This window comes from Balaenoptera acutorostrata, chromosome 14 (assembly GCF_949987535.1).
Source record: "Balaenoptera acutorostrata chromosome 14, mBalAcu1.1, whole genome shotgun sequence".
Classification (NCBI taxonomy): Eukaryota; Metazoa; Chordata; class Mammalia; order Artiodactyla; family Balaenopteridae; genus Balaenoptera; species Balaenoptera acutorostrata.
Window position 1 is genome coordinate 51,056,258 of NC_080077.1, and position 16,631 is coordinate 51,072,888.

General features: G+C 35.7%; 1 protein-coding gene across 2 annotated transcripts in view; it reads right to left on the reverse strand.

Moving 5' to 3' along the window:
• FIG4 (FIG4 phosphoinositide 5-phosphatase) overlaps window positions 1-16,631 on the reverse strand; it is a 135,790-nt gene that overhangs the window by 81,729 nt on the left and 37,430 nt on the right. For both annotated transcript variants that reach the window (XM_007190679.2, XM_057528160.1), the window contains exons 4-10: window positions 16,271-16,427; window positions 12,922-12,972; window positions 8,226-8,374; window positions 4,763-4,891; window positions 2,378-2,478; window positions 959-1,121; window positions 418-515 (exon numbers count right to left, since the gene is read on the reverse strand). In XM_007190679.2, coding sequence (XP_007190741.1) covers window positions 418-515; window positions 959-1,121; window positions 2,378-2,478; window positions 4,763-4,891; window positions 8,226-8,374; window positions 12,922-12,972; window positions 16,271-16,427 — 848 coding nt within the window. The remainder of the gene's footprint in view (window positions 1-417; window positions 516-958; window positions 1,122-2,377; window positions 2,479-4,762; window positions 4,892-8,225; window positions 8,375-12,921; window positions 12,973-16,270; window positions 16,428-16,631) is intronic.

Consider the following 16,631-nt stretch of genomic DNA (forward strand, 5'->3'; position numbering starts at 1 on the left):
AGATCCCATTACCACATATTATCTTGCCCAGCAGATCTTTTGGATGGTCAAAGAAAGTGGTTGTATCAAGGCTACGCTGTGGCTGTTTGATCTCCATGCTTCCTTCCCCAAGCTGTCCTAGAAGCTGAGGCAGAATTTCACCCACACCTAGTTCACCCCAGAAAATCAGGAGACTGACACACTCATTGCTCTCTTCCCTAGGGAACACACCACGGATTCTCCCACATACCCAGGGAAGAGGCCACATGGAATCAGAGGCCAAAGGACAGAGGCTCAGACAGTTCAGACACCGTGAGCCATCATAGCATGATAAATCCACAAGTCTCTCCTCTGGGGAGAAGTAAAGCAGGCTTGTTAAACCCCTCCGTGTTGTCCAGTGTAATTGAATTTCATAACCAAACAGATAGCACGTCATACCTTCACTAAATTTAAGATGATGATGGGGGAGCCAAACCTCTGAAGCATCTGGTCAAAGTGAAGGGCAGCCACATGGGCAAATGGATCGGCCTGATCCACTGGGGGGACAAAAAAAATGAGTAAGTACCAGAATGAAAACTGTAAAGAAAGAATAAAAGAAGTACAGTGTTTTGTTTTGCATTATAATGTTTAAAGAAATGCAATTCAACTAATCTTCTGGTAGTTTCATGTCTCAAATTCCTCTTGAGCTTATCAATCATTCTTCATGTATTTACTGAATTTAAATGATTCTTACATTTCTGAATATAAATAATTACATTTATATTTTATAATATAAATAATTTACTAGTGGCCAAAATTAAAAATACATACATAAAAGTTATTGCATAAAAATATTAGTAGTCCTTCTTCTAAATGATCTACTTTTCAGTACTAAAACTTCATTAAAACCCAAGCATTTATGAGATTTCTGTGACAGTAGTTCACTATCTCTAAATGTGGGTAAAGAAGAGTTACTATTAAAAAAGACTGTTCTACGCACATGTAATAGGTGGCTTAGGCATCATAGTTGAAATGTCCTGAGACCAGTATAAGGGAACTGATCCTCTAACTTGCACATAAGAAGAATAACTTCCTGCAGTAAAAGACATGACAGAAGCATCGCAGAGTATTTGTTCAGTTTCCACTTCATTTGCAACATCACCCTGGAAAGAAAGGTGCATTTAAAAATATTTTATATCCTTAGAATTTTTTAATGGAAAAAATTTCAAGTACACAATGAAAATATAATTCCTAGTCTTAGAATGTTTTAAAAGAGGTAAATGTTAATCAACATTCATGTGCATATTAAAAAAAGGAAAATCATTAAAATGCAATAAAGGAAGCAATTAAAAATAGCAGAGACTAGACAAAGGAAAAATCAAATTAAATAGCTAATAATACAAGTAATAGATAGAGAACAGCTTGAGTGATATAAATGGCAGAGAAGAAGACCAAAAAAAAAACAATCACATGAAATTATCCAGGAGGTTAGGAAGACCAGTGAAATATAAAAATTCAATTCTGAAGACTAAGGAGAAATAAAAGGACAAAAGAAAGAGTGAGATTCAAATAAAAGATGCCTGACGGAGAGAAAAAAAAAATCGTGAGATAGCTTTACCTATAAAAGTATATGATGATATGACAAAGAATAATTTTAGAGGCATTAATAATGTACCTGTTTAATTACCCTTGAAATATTCAAAAGTAAATAATAGAGCTGCAAAATTCTGCTTTTTTCTTAAATCACCAGTTATAACTATGTTCATTGTTGATATAATTTTAAGAACATATGTTGCTATTTTAAGGCAGGATCAAAACCTAATGTCTTGCTCCATCTGTCTACTCAATCACACATCTGCCTAAGACTCAAGCTGTCTATTGCAAAGAGAGATGGAACACTCAAAGGACATTACATGACTGAAGGTAGGACAGATGAATTTGTTGTTATTTTCTAGGGGTGAGTAGAGAAGGAGTCTGTCTTGAGCCAAACTAAAGCAGAGGGGAGGGGGTAAAGGGTTTCCCATGACTTGCTCTACTCAGTCTTCTTGTCAAGGATGCATTTCCAATGAGTGCTCCCCTCCATTTATTCCTTGGGTGGAGGTGCTTTGCTATTTTAGTCTCTCCACTAAATATGTACTACATTTTTTCATATATTACAGAAATGACTCATCCTCCAAAACATTAGACATTTCATAACTTCCTAAGGTATTGCATAACTCTAAGATAGTTAATTTTTCAGAATATCTGTACATTAGTCATATTTCTCACAAGTTTCTGATACTCTAGAGAATTCATTATTCTCTTGATAATGTCCCAAACTAAGAAATTCCACTTTCTAAAATTCCACTTTGCTTCATCTGTCAGCAAAGCTGATATAAAAAGTTAAATTGCCAGCAGTGTTGTTGTTTTCCCATCTTACCTCACAGTTTGCACCTCTCTTGAGAAAACGGGTGCCAGCAAACTTACTGGATCTTCTAGCTATTAAAGTGACATACACAGGTCGTCCATAGATCAACAGCTCTTGGAAATCAAGTTAAAGCTATTTAGCACTCATGACTGCCACACCAAACCAAGAGAATCATTATACCCAATATACTTTGTCCAGTAGGTTAAAGAACACCAAAAAGCTCCACCCAAGAATGGAACAACATTGGGTCTAACTGTTCTTTCCAATTACGTAGGTATTAAGGCAAAAACGAACCTCACTAAGGAGTGGTTTCCATGAACTTCAGAGGAAACAGTAACCAGATGTAGGGTTATCGGCCAAGGGAAGACCTGTAGTCCCTCCTTATAGCCAAGTAAGGATGTAAACAGGTACAACTAATCCTTCCTTAGTCTTCAGAGACCATATACCTGTCACAGTGAGCATATGTCACTTAACAGGGTGTTTAAATTATGAAGCAATAGACAACTCTGAGGGAATGGAGTTAGTATAATACAGTGAGAGCACCCAAATTTGTCACCTAACTGCAAAACTGAACACTGGGAACTGTTTAATCAAAATAAAGTTTATTAATTATGTCACCTTATTTAACTTTCTGAGCCTCCATTTCATCTTCTGTAAAATGGTATAAGTACTAAAAAAAGTAACCAATTTTATTAGGTGGTTGGGAAGACTAGGTTACGTAATGTGTGTAATGGTTACTACTGCCTGGCCTATAGCAAACGTTCAGTAAATAGCAATGACCTTTATCATCATATAGACTTCCAGAATTCATTAAATGCTTGATAACTGGGAGACTGGAGTCAACATTTGAACTAACGAGCTTTAAAATTATAATCTATGGTGCTATTCATTACTTTAAAAAAAACCATTTATTGTACTTAATATATGCCAGGCCCTGAGTTGGCTCTTGAGAAATACAAAACAGTTTAGAATTACCTTTTAGAAACTGTCTTTAGAAACTGTAGCACATTCTTTTCAGTGTCCTTGGTGGTGAAAACTGTGTGCTTTTACAGGTTGATTTTACTTTTGGAAACAGAAAGAGTAATTCAGAGCCAAATCTCATTATTCAGTGAATGATCAAGCAGATAATACCACTCACTGGTTGAAAATGATTATAAAGTAATGAGCCATTTCAAGTGTAGCACACAAATCTCACTCATCTTCATTCCAAAAGTCCTCTGCGTCTTCATCTAGCCTCTCCTTGCCCTCATTTGCCACAAAGAAGGCAGTACAGGTCCTCTTCAAGGCTAATCTATCCAGCTCTACCCCCTGACTCCACTCCTCCCAAAAGTTCTGATGCAAGAAAGCATAATATTGGTTCATCACATTCACCCACTTAATGGTCTCAAAACAACCACTCCTTTAAAGTTTTCACTCTAGGTTTTTAAAAAACCTAGAACACAAGGAAGAATGTCAACTAGAAAGCAGGCTAGGTGCACAAATGCCCTACCTGATCTCAAAAGGGGACAGGAAAAACCTAAATACCACTTCTAGAAAGAAGACACTGCCTTCCTAAACCTCATAACATAATAAAACATCCTTGAGAGGTTTCAACATAGCAAAATTAAAGGACAAAAGGTATTTATAAAATTGAACTCATCAGCTTAACCCAAGGCTCAACCTATGTCTATTTAATCTATTACGCCCTAATCCAGACCTTCATTACATTATGCCTGAACCACTGCAATCTTTTCCTAACAAGTGTCCCTTGTTCTAGTCTCATTTTACTTAATCCACCTTGAAAATAACTATCCACTCAAGCTTCCTAAGTACTAACTTGTATGTTACCCTCTTGAAAAAAAACTTTCAAGAGCTCTAGCACCAAACCCAAAGTCCTTGGTCCAACCACCAAAGCAATCTGGTGACTGGCAATCTGACTCCCCCTAAATGATCTCCTTCCTACTACACTGTACCTCCCAGGGATTTTATCGATATATACAAACCACAAGTACACTCCCATGAACTTTTCCATCTCAACATTCATGGTGCTTCCCCAATCCACAATCTCATTGCCAAGGCCTGCCTTTTGACTGAGGCCAGGCCAAGTTCAACTTTTCCTGTGGGCCTGCCCCATCCTCCCCACCTGTCAGGGATTCTGCTCCTTCTCTCCAGTAAGAATGATACTTACTACCTGTATCACTTCCTGTGCACATAGTGTTTTCTTCCTTGTTATTTGTCTCTATACATAGTAGATCTGCATTCCTGTTTGTATTTCAACTACGTGGAATGCATAGGTAATTATAATCTATCTGTTGGATGCATAGATAATTGTAATCTTATAATTCATACATAGCTTTCTACAAATTGGTACAGCATAAGTTTAATAATATGTATCTTAATTTTTTTAAAAAAGGATACTTGACTGCCCACAGAACCCATGAATAATATACAGCAGCCAGTCACGATGGACAGTATTTTTAATTATATCCAGAAGTTCGCCATTCCACACGTACTTCATATAAGGCTCACTACAGATCCCAAATACACCTGAAAAATAAGAGTTGGTATCAGAAAGATAAGGAAATTGGTTGACATTCGTTTTTAAGTTCTTAAACTTTTGTTTTTAATTTCAAAATGCCTGATTAATATCATTGCTGTTTTCAGTAGATATAACTCATCTCGTTGCCCAGAACACTGTGCTGATTCTGTACAAAGTTAACGAAAACACACATTTTCTGATTTGTGAGTTTTTAACCTAAGAGAGAAGAAAACAGCTGGGAAATTAAGGAGACATGTACAAACACATCAATAAGGCCGAGAGACAGCAAGGACAGCAGCTGGGAGCATGGCTCTGGTGTCAGAGTGCCTGGGTCCAAATCCGAGCTCTGCCTCATCAGCAGGGTGACAGGTGTGACCAAGAGGGGTACTTACGCCCAGTGCCCCTGTTTCCTCACTTGTGCCTGTATCATGGGATTGTTATAAAGATGAGATAAGTTGATAATGCACATAAAGTGCTCAGAACAAGTCTGGTGCCTTACTGATACTTCCATAAGTGGTAGTTGTTATTATATCAAGCTTTTTCTATACAACAACACTAATTTCATCAAGCATGATTTCAGGATATCCAAATAAATTAAACATCAATGAGTTTTACAAAACTTATATAAAAGTACAAAATAAGAAACAAGTATATTTAAAAGATAATGGCTTAAAAGATCGTTAACAGTTCTGGATAGAGGCAGTCAATACTCTTTTTCTTCTCAAAACATGTATGTTAAGAGTGTTTATATACTATGACAAACACTTTGGTTTTATTCATAAAAACTAAGCCTTCTCTACCCCTTCAATGACATTACACTGAGCATGAATAATGGATTGGAGTCCTGTCTTTGTCACTTACCAGCTCTGTGACCTTTGGCAAGTTACTTAACATCTCAGAACCTCAATTTTCTAAACTGTGAAATGATGGCACTACTCACCGCAGGGATATTATTCAGATTAAAAAAAATAATATATGCAAAGTGACTAACATGCTGCCTGACACATTAGAGATTTTTTTTTTTTAATAAATTTATTTATTTATTTTATTTTTGGGTCTTCGTTGCTGCGCGCGGGCTTTCTTTAGTTGTGGCGAGCGGGGGCCACTCTTCCTTGCTGTGCATGGGCCTCTCACTGCGGTGGCCTCTCTTGTTGTGGAGCACGGGCTCCAGGCATGCGGGCTTCAGTAGTTGTGGCTCGCAGGCTCAGTAGTTGTGGCTTGCAGGCTCTAGAGCGCAGGCTCAGTAGTTGTGGCACACGGGCTTAGTTGCTCCGTGGCATGCGGGATCCTCCCGGACCAGGGGTTGAACTCATGACCCCAGCATTGGCAGGCGGATTCCCAACCACTGCACCACCAGGGAAGCCCGAGATTTTTAAAAAATGTATTATTTTCCTTTTCTACCTACCCCGATACCTATTACCCTCACCCCCTCTTTCCTATCAGTCTCCCCCCTGTGTAGTAGGAGAATAATGCATCCCTCCCCTACAAAAAAGATGTCTATGTCCTAATCACCAGAACCTGTGAATATGTTATGTTACAATGGCAAGAAGGAATTAAAGTTGCAGATAGAATTAAGGTTGCTAATCAGATGACCTTAAGATGGGGAGACTATTCTGGATTGTCCAAGCGGGCCCAATGTAATCACAGGTCATTATAAGTGAAAGGGGGAAACAGGAGTGTGAGTGTCAGAGTGACGTAATGTGGGAAAGTCCTTGGCCGGCCATTTCTGGCTTTGAAGATGAAAAGGGCAAGAAAATGGATTTTTCCCTAGGGTCTCAAGAAAGGAACGCAGCCTTGCCGACACTCTAACTTTAGTCCACTGAGACCTCTTTTGGACTTCTGACTTCCATAAGATAATAAATTTGTATAGTTTTAAGTCACTGAGTTTGTGGTAATTTCTTATAGCAGCTATAAAAACCTAATACACAGTTATTCATATCTATCAAGTAGAACTGATTGACAGATAGTAAAAAATTAAGTAGCTTTCAGAGGCTTAATTCAGATCCCAGAAGAGATATTCAAATTCAGATGTGGGATGAGACACAGTACAAATTTAGTAATACTTTTACCTTTTCTATTACTAAGTATGATATTTAGAAGAAATGATGTGACAAATATTCAGGCACACATTATTTTACCCTCCACCTGTCTCTAGTGTCACAGGTTACAATCCAGATATCTGAACCATGGCAAATTTACGTGATCTAGATGTTTTGGGGTAGGGAGGGTGCACTGGGTTTGGCCTTAGCTCAAGAGATATTCAATCTAATAAACTAACAAGAGTCAAGGCAATAACAGAGATGGCATTCAGTCTAAGTGACAGTCTAAGTCTTCTTAGAGTGGACCAGAACCTTTGGCAAAATGCTAACAGAGTACAGCCTCTTCCTGTGTGTCCTGTAAGGACAAACCTTCTGAAATTTACATTCTACCTCTGCACTCACATCTCCATCACTATATAGAAGTAGCACTGAGGAAGGCACCCAAAGACACTACTGACTTTTTATGTTTCCATAGTAAGCCCAATTCAGCTAAACTGTCTTAAGTTTGAAGCAATTCCTTCACAACATTAACTCTAGCAATGTCTCTGGCTTTAGATTTCTAGACCAACCCCCAAATCTAGGGATAAAGGTACCAATTCTATTCTGTGACTGGTTAGTCCCAGATCTCCAGGGTCACCCTAGACTAGTCACACACAGGTCCTGCAGTAATCCCACAATGGTCCTGACAGAAGCAGGGCTTGTGAGGGACCAGAGGGGCAAGTTGAGACCAATCAAAGTCAGAACAGCCTCTGACATACTGCAATGGTTCCTCTAGACATTGGCCTTGTGATCTTAATCTCTAGGCCTCAGTTTCCTACTTAGCCTTCATTTCTTTCAAAGTAGCATTACACCTACTGAGCAGAGTTTTTATGAGGATTAGAGATATGACATATAAATGTCTAGGATGCAATAGGCAAGCCATGGTAACTGTTTTCTAAAACTCAATCCATACACAATTGGTCTCTATGAAGAAAAATAAGGTGGTGGTGTGTATTCTCCAATATTTAAAAAGAAAATTCTCCATTCAAAGACTAAACTGAATGTATTCCATAAAAGGTGCATGAAATTTAGCTAGAAAACATCAGTATACAATTTTCTGGCTTGCCCACAAATAAAATTCATTTGGTGATGCATGATCTCTATAAAAATGCATTGGTCAAGTTCATATACCTGAAACAACCTGATGTAAGGACAAAGAGCAAAGAGGAAAGGAGAAGTATGAGGGAAATGTGAGTGAACTTAATGAGATGCCGTTTCACAGATGCCACATTAACATATATTGGATGTGCTGAAAACCACCTACCGCTTCCACCCTGTGTAATTAATCCTTCATCTTCAAAGATGTCGAAACTCTCCTGGCGAGTCTGGGTCGTTTCTGACTTTAACATCTCCAGGGGCATTCGCAAGACAGTGAGATTATATTGAAGTGAGTGGGACAAATCATAGCTGTAACTGAGAAAAGAACTGAAACTTAATAAGAATTAGAAAAGTAAAACATATTTCATAGTCTTGGCTCCCAGAAGGAATTAAAACCTATGAACTAAATTACTTAGCACCTGTTAGTTTCCTTGGAAGCAATGCTGTACAAATAAGCACATTAAAACACAGTAAACCATGAATACAATTGGAAATTTAAAAATCACTGCATGACAGGCATTTGCATAACTAGAAATATACAATACAATGTGAGTAACCTACATTGATTTGCAATGTGCATTTTTTGCTTCACGCTGAAATTAATCTAACTTCAGGGCCTTGTACAAAGGGGTCACACTCTCATATATATCTGAATGGAGTATTAAAAATGTTACAATATCCACTGTAACAGTGCATGGTCTGTACTCTAGTTTACCTATGAATGAAAAGAATTCTATTAATTATTACTGGTGGTACCATAACTGACTTAGTAATAAAACAAGAATAAGCAAATAACACAAGCCTTCACAGTAAAATATGTTTGAAAAGCATAATAGTCATCCAAAAAATTGTATAACAGTCTGTGCAAACAAAATTTGCACAAAATTAACAATTTTTATAAGTATCTCTAGCTACATATTTTTAGCACAGAATTTCAGACAGTATCTAGAATTCTTTACGTTTATACAAATTTGAAAGTATTTTAGTCATATTTTAAGATGGTTACAATTTTGTCTGGAGACTCACACACATTATTTTAATTATTTCTTTAATTTATTAACTATAAAATTTATTGATTTACTATTTATTTGTTTGAAATTGATTTATTTCATCTGTGAAATTAAATTTTACCACATTTGCTTGATAGAGCCATTAGTTTTACTAGCATCTAATCTCACAGGGATAAAATCTGTATTAAGAAGTTGGTTCTTCAATCGCATTTACAAGAGCATAAAAAATACTTAGGAATAAATTTAACGAAGGAGGTAAAAGATCTGTACACTAAAAACTGTAAGACATGGATGAAAAAAATAAGACACAAATAAATGGAAAGATATCCAGCGTTCATGGAACAGAAGAATTAATATTGTTTCAATGTCCATACTACCCAAAGCCATCTATAGATTCAATACAATCCCTATCAAAATTCCAATGACATTTTCCACAGGAATAGAAAAAAACAATTCTAAAATTTGTATGGAACCACAAAAGACTCCTAATAGCCAAAGCAATCTTAAGAAAGAAGGTCGAAGCTGGAGGCATCAAACTTCCTGATTTCAAACCTTACTGCCAAGCTATAGCATTCAATACCGTGTGTTACTGACACAAAAAAGACACCTAGACCAATGGAATCGACTTGAGAGCCCAGAAATAAACCCACTCCTATATAGTCAAGTAATATTTGACAAGGGAGCCAAAAAGACTAATGGAGAAACGATAGTCTCTTCAATAAATGGTGCTGGGAAAACTGGACAACCACCTGCAGAAGAATGAAATTGGACCCCTGTATTACACCACTCACAAAAAATTAACTCAAAATGGATTAAAGCCTTAAATGTAAAACCCAAAACTATAAAACTATTACAAGAAAACATAGGAGAAAATTTCCTTGACACTGTTCTTGACAAAGATGTTTTTTGGATATGACACCAAAAGAGCAAGCAACAAAAGCAAAAATAAACAAACTAAAAAGCTTCAAACTAAAAAGCTTCTGCACAGAGAAAGAGAGTCAGCAAAATAAAAAGGTAACTTATGGAAGAAAATATTTGCAAACCATCTAACTATTAAGGGGTTAATAGTCAAAATACATAAGGAACTCATACAACTCAACAGCAAACATACAAATAATCCAATTTTAAAATGGGCAAAAGACTTGAATAGACATTTTTCCAAAGAAGACATATACAAATGGCCAAAAAGTACATGAAAAGTTGCTCAACATCACAGTATAGAAATGCAAATCAAAACTGCAATGAGATATTACCTCATACCTATTAGAATGGCTCTTATAAAACAAACAAAGAAACAGTAAGGGTTGGCAAGGATGTAGAGAAAAGAGAACCTTTTGCACTAATGGTGGGAAGGTAAATTGGTGCAGCCACTATGGAAAACAGAATGGAGGTTCCTCAAAAAATTAAAAATAGGGCTTCCCTGGTGGCTCAGTGGTTGGGAATCCGCCTGACAATGCCGGGGACATGGGTTCAAGCCCCGGTCCAGGAAGATCCCATATGCCGCGGAGCAACTAAGCCCGTGCACCACAACTACTGAGCCTGCACTCTAGAGCCCATGAGCCACAACTACTGAGCCCACATGCCAAAACTACTGAAGCCCACGCGCCACAACTACTGAAGCCCACGCGCCTAGAGCCCGTGCTCTGTAACAAGAGAAGCCACTGCAATGAGAAGCCCGCGCACCACAATGAAGAGTAGCCCCCACTCGCTGCAACTAGAGAAAAGGCTGCGCACAGCAACGAAGACCCAATGCAGCCAAAAACAATAAATAAATAAAAGTAAATAAATAAATTTAAAAAAAAAATTAAATATAGAACTACCATATGATCCAGCAATCCCATTTCTGGGTACATATCCAAAGGAAATGAGATCACTATCTCAAAGAGATAGCTGCTCCCCCACGCCCACTGCAGAATTAATGACAACAGCCAAGACATGGAAACAACCTGAGTCCATTAACAGATGAATAGATAAAGAAAATGTGGCATATATAAATAATGGGGTATCATTTGGCCATAAAAAAGGAAATCTTACCTTTTGCAACAACATGGTTGGACCTGGAGGGCATTATGCTAAGTGAAATAAGTTAGACAGACAAAGACAAAGACTATGTTATCACTTACATGTGGAATCTTAAAAAGCTGAACTTATAGAGAGTAGAACAGTAGTTGCCAGTGGCAGGGGGAGGAATGGAGAAATGTTGGTCAAAGGGTACAAACTCTTAGCCATAAGATAAATAAGATCTGGGTATCTAATGTACAGAGCATGGTAACTATAATTAACAATACTGAATTATATACTTGAAATTTGTTAAGGGAGTAAATCTTAAATGTTATCACTACACACACACACACACACAATCACAATTGTGTGATGGGATGAAGGTGTTAACTAACCTTATTGTGGTAATCATTTTGCAATATATACATGTATCTATACATGTATCAATCATCACATTGTACAACTTAAACTTACATATGTCAATAATATCTCAATAAAGCTGGGGGGTGGAGAGAAACTGGGCTTTTACTTTTAACAATCAATTCTTCCTGCTTTATTCTAGCTGAATCATAACAATGCAGTATAACCTTTTCAGAAGTCTTTAACCTCATATTTTTACTTATGGAATGACTTGTTCAGAACTCAGTATGGGGATGCAGACGAAGTTGAAAACTGTGAAGCAGGAGAAGACCATTTCTAACAGTACCACTGAGCTTCAGTAGTAACTCACAGAGACTATAAACATAATTAAGCAATAAAGGCTGAAAAGCAAATGATGGAAACAAATACAATGGAAATATACTTTCAATAAACACTGGTGGAAGCAAAAATTATTTCTTTAGGAGTCCTTCACTATACTATTGCTAAATTAATTGTCTTCGGTTTCACATCAATGAAGACATAATCCACTCTACACAGTAGACAAGTTTTTCTTTATTTCATAGATAAAGAAATGGTTAACTATATTAAGTTTAAAAATAAATTTAAAATAATGCAAAGTACCCCAAAAGTATGTAACACCAATAGCTACAACATTCTGGGTCCTCTTCTAGTCCCATGACTCAAGTCTTATTGCTATATGCTATTTTATGTTCTACTTTTTAGTTTGGACGTTATAGCCGATAGAAAGTTATTAGGCTACATGGAAAATTCTATTTACCTGGCCTACATATTGGTCTCATCATCAAAGGTATAATATTTTATCATGATGCTCTGCTATAATTTGCTTGCTTATTTTTCAATTATCGATATTTGGGTTGTTCCTGTGTTGGTTGGTTTGTTTGTTTGGGCCATGATAAATAGAGAAGCTATTAATGTCTCTTTACAAATAAGGATTAATATTTTCTCTCCTGATATATTTTCTTCAGCTATATTTTCACATATACTTAATGGTACGTTCCTCTCCAGGAAAGTTATTAATTTACAATGCCAATAGCATTGGTATCAATGTTGGTATTTCAACAGTTCTTCCTATTTTGAATTTATTTTTACCTAATTTTGCTAGATTGTTAAATTGAAAACTGTGAAACTGTTACAACTCTGTATATAGATTGAATGCAGACTTCATTTTTGTAGTTCAAAACTAAAAAATAAGAATATTTCCTTAAAATCCTAATAAAGATGATTTTTATAGTGAGAATAATCACAATCTATCCTTTCAAAATTTCAAATATCAGATTTTTAAAAGGAGGAAATACTTGTATTTGTACTATTTTAGATGAAAAAATTTGGCTATTTTAAAAAAAAAGAATAACTGAAGTACTACTGCATCCTCTGATTCTGTTTTTACCCTATGGAAAATTATATAAACATTTAAGAGACTGATAAGAGCAAAATTCAGCTCAAACATACCTAAAGTAAAAATTGCTGGACAGGTCCACATTTTGAAATACTCGTAGGTACCTAAAAAAAAATGATGACTATAGTTAACAACCTGATGACTATAGTTACCACTGTTATATGATATACATGAAAGTTAAGAGAGTAGATCCTGAGTCCTCATAACAAGGAAAGAAATTTTCTTCTTTTTTTTCTTTTTCTTTGTATTGTATCTGTATGAGATGACAGATGCTAACTAAACCTACTGCGGTAATCATTTCACAATATATTATATCTAAGTCAAACCATTATGCTGAACACCTTAAACTAACACAGTGATGTATGTCAATTTTATCTCAATAAAACTGGGGAAAAAAATGACCAAAAAACCCCAAAGCATATTGCATTCACACAACACCATTATTTGTTCATAGCTTAACATATACATATATATACACTTATATTTGTAAATACACTCATTGAAACAGAAATTCAATCCATAACTGGAGAAGAGATTTCATCTGGAGCAATTTCTAAGTATCCTGATCATCACTTGAGACCCTTAACTTCAGTTTGACCATTTCCTCATCACTGATTATGCCAGAGAGGGAAAGTCATGCCCCTACATATATAGGGTGCTTAGACTTTGGGCAAGACAGAAGTAAATACTGTTCTTGTTTTCACAATATGCTTTGAGGTTGGAGAGAGTGGAGGAACAAAAACAAGCACAAATGTTTGTGGGTCACCATAATTTTAAGTTGCAAAGTTTTTTTAAACTGAAAAAAAAAGTGCAGAATAAAGTATCCATGTATCTACCACTCAGGATTAATAAATGTTAACACTTTTTCATATTCATTACAACCTTTTAAAGACACTGATCACAAATGGGTATTGAATTTGTCAAATATATATATATGAAAAATATATATATAAATATAAATACACACACACATATTTTTTGGCCACGCCGTGCGGCTTGCGGGATCTTAGTTCCCCGACCAGGGATCGAACATGTGCCCTCGGCAGTGAAAGCGCAGAGTCCTAACCACCGGAGAGCCAGGGAATTCCCTCAAATATATTTTCTACATATATTAAGATAAACATAATTTTTCCCAACAATATTTTAACGTGGTGAATTGCTCTAGCAAATTTTATAATGTTGATACAACCATACATTAGAGGGGTAACCTCTAGTTATCATTTTGTATGAAATGTTTTACAGTACTTTATTTCCTAATATCATACCAAACATTTTTACTTAAATGCATTATTGGATTACATAGTTTTGTAAGTATGGTAAAAGTTTACCTATCCAGTAATAGTATAAGTCCACCTATAACAAGCTATTAATATAATTGTATCTTATTCTGGATTATTCCATTTACTATACAATATTAATCACAAGATAAGTTCACTCTTTAAAGATAGTCATATCACTATATAGAAGAACGTAATTTGTTTTACCATTCTCAGCTAAAGAATCGTAAAGATGAGGCTTATAAATAATATAAACCTCTTCAATTTTTCCCCATCCCTTGGATTTATATGCACTGGCCTATCTGATTCACTTTTTCAAATTAATTTATTTTGTATTGAAGTATTGTTGATTTACAATGTTTCAAGTGTACAGCAAAGTGATTCAGTTATATATACATATACACACACATATATGTATACATATACTCTTTCAGATTCTTTTCCATTATAGGTTACTACAAGATATTGAATATAGTTCCCTGTGCTATACAGTAGGTCCTTGTTTTTTATCTATTTTATATATAGTAGCGTGTATCTGTTAATCCCAAATTCCTAATTTATCGCCACCCCCCTTCCCCTCTGGTAACCATAAATTTGTTTCTTATGTCTGTGAGTCTATTTCTGTCTTATAAATAGGTTCATTTGTATCATTTTTTTAGATTCCTCTCGGATTCACTTTCATTCAACATACTATGCCTGCCTGTAAGCTACAAGAGACATAATTTTTTTCAGTTAGTATAAGACAAAAGTCCACTCTATCCGGTAAACTCTACTTACCCTTGTGTAAACAAATTATGTTTTAACTACTCCGCTTCCAAATACCAAAGACAATGTCACAAAGGTCCAGAAAACCACTATCTAAGAGGGTCTTAAACAAGAGAGCCACACCACCTTTAAATTCTGGTTCATGTATCTAGAACAACACTATGAAAGTATTGAGTGTAATTAAAATCTAAACTGTTACCTTCCCTAAAAACTTATAAGCATGCCTAACTTTGTTCCATTTTAACCTTTATAATATTAAAATAAACCAATTCTAGTCTTTTCTCTATCAATTTACTAATTTATTAATAGCCTTTCCCCACATGCCCAAGGTTCCAGTAATTTCCCCCCCAAAACTTTAAAGGTTTCAAATCCATAGAAAAATTGGGGGGAAAAATAGTGTAATAAACAGCAGTATATCCTTCACCTGAATTCACTGTTGAATATTTCTCATTATACATTTATACACACATACATTCTCTCTCTTTAAATACACATGTACATTTTATTTTTCTAAACCATTTACAGTAAGTAGCAGACATGATGAAACCTCAGTCCTAAATATTTTATTATATATCTATTATGAACAAGGACAATCTCCTGAGTAACCACAATATCATTATACACCCAAAATTTAATACTGATCCAATATCCCCTAGTATATGGTCCATAAACAAACCGTTCCAGTAGAGTCCTTTATAGCTGTGTGTGTGTGTGCACGCGTACATGTACATGAGCATGCACGCACATGTTTTAATCCAGGATCTAACAGAAATTCAAGTGTTGCACTTTGTCATGTCTATTCTAAACTCTAGAACAACTCTCTGGCTCTTCCTGTGTTGCACGACATTGACATTTTTGAAGGGTCCAGACCAGTGTCTTACAGAAAGTTCCACAATATGGATTTATCTCATTATTTCCTCATGCTTAGATTCAAGTTAAATATTTTTAGTAAGAAAACTACACAGGTAGTGGGTGTCCTTCCCATTGCTTCACACTAAGAGGCAAATAATGTCAGTTTTGTCTCACTATTGGTGATGCTAAGTTTGATCATTTGGTAAGTACGTCTGTCATTTTTTTCTCTTTGTAAATAATAAAGATAGTTATGGAGTATGGTATGTTGAGACTGAGCGAATATCTGTTCCTCAATAATAACCTCTCACCTAATGGTTTTAGGAGCCATTGTTGATTCCTGCCCAAATCAATTGTTTTAATGGAGGGTTTTTAATAGCCCTTGAACAAAAGCTGTAGCAGTCTGAGCCAGTATTTTACATTTTAACATAACATTTATAATCTTTTGACTATGTTTTATTTTCTAACTGGTCTACCAGGTAAAAAAATAGCAGTTACCACCAGTACATACCTAGCTTCATCAGGATGAGTAATCCGTACAGAATCATTGGGTATATAGATCATATTTGTATCTTCAATCTTATATATTGCATGACCTCCAATATCTGCCATCTTCCTCCTTTTGGTTATTAACACAATATAATAGCCTTCTAAAAACCTGACAAAACCTACACAAGAAAAAAAGAAAGATAAATACATTTCCTAAACTTAGTAATGCTTTTAGATACATGTTTAAAAGGCAAAAGACTTTTGACACATTTCCTACTTTATTATTTCTATGATTTACAGCCATACAAATTTTCGGTTGTCTTAGAATTATTCTCTAGAAATATTTATCTCACTTAATAATGTTGCTCTAAACAACCTGATTA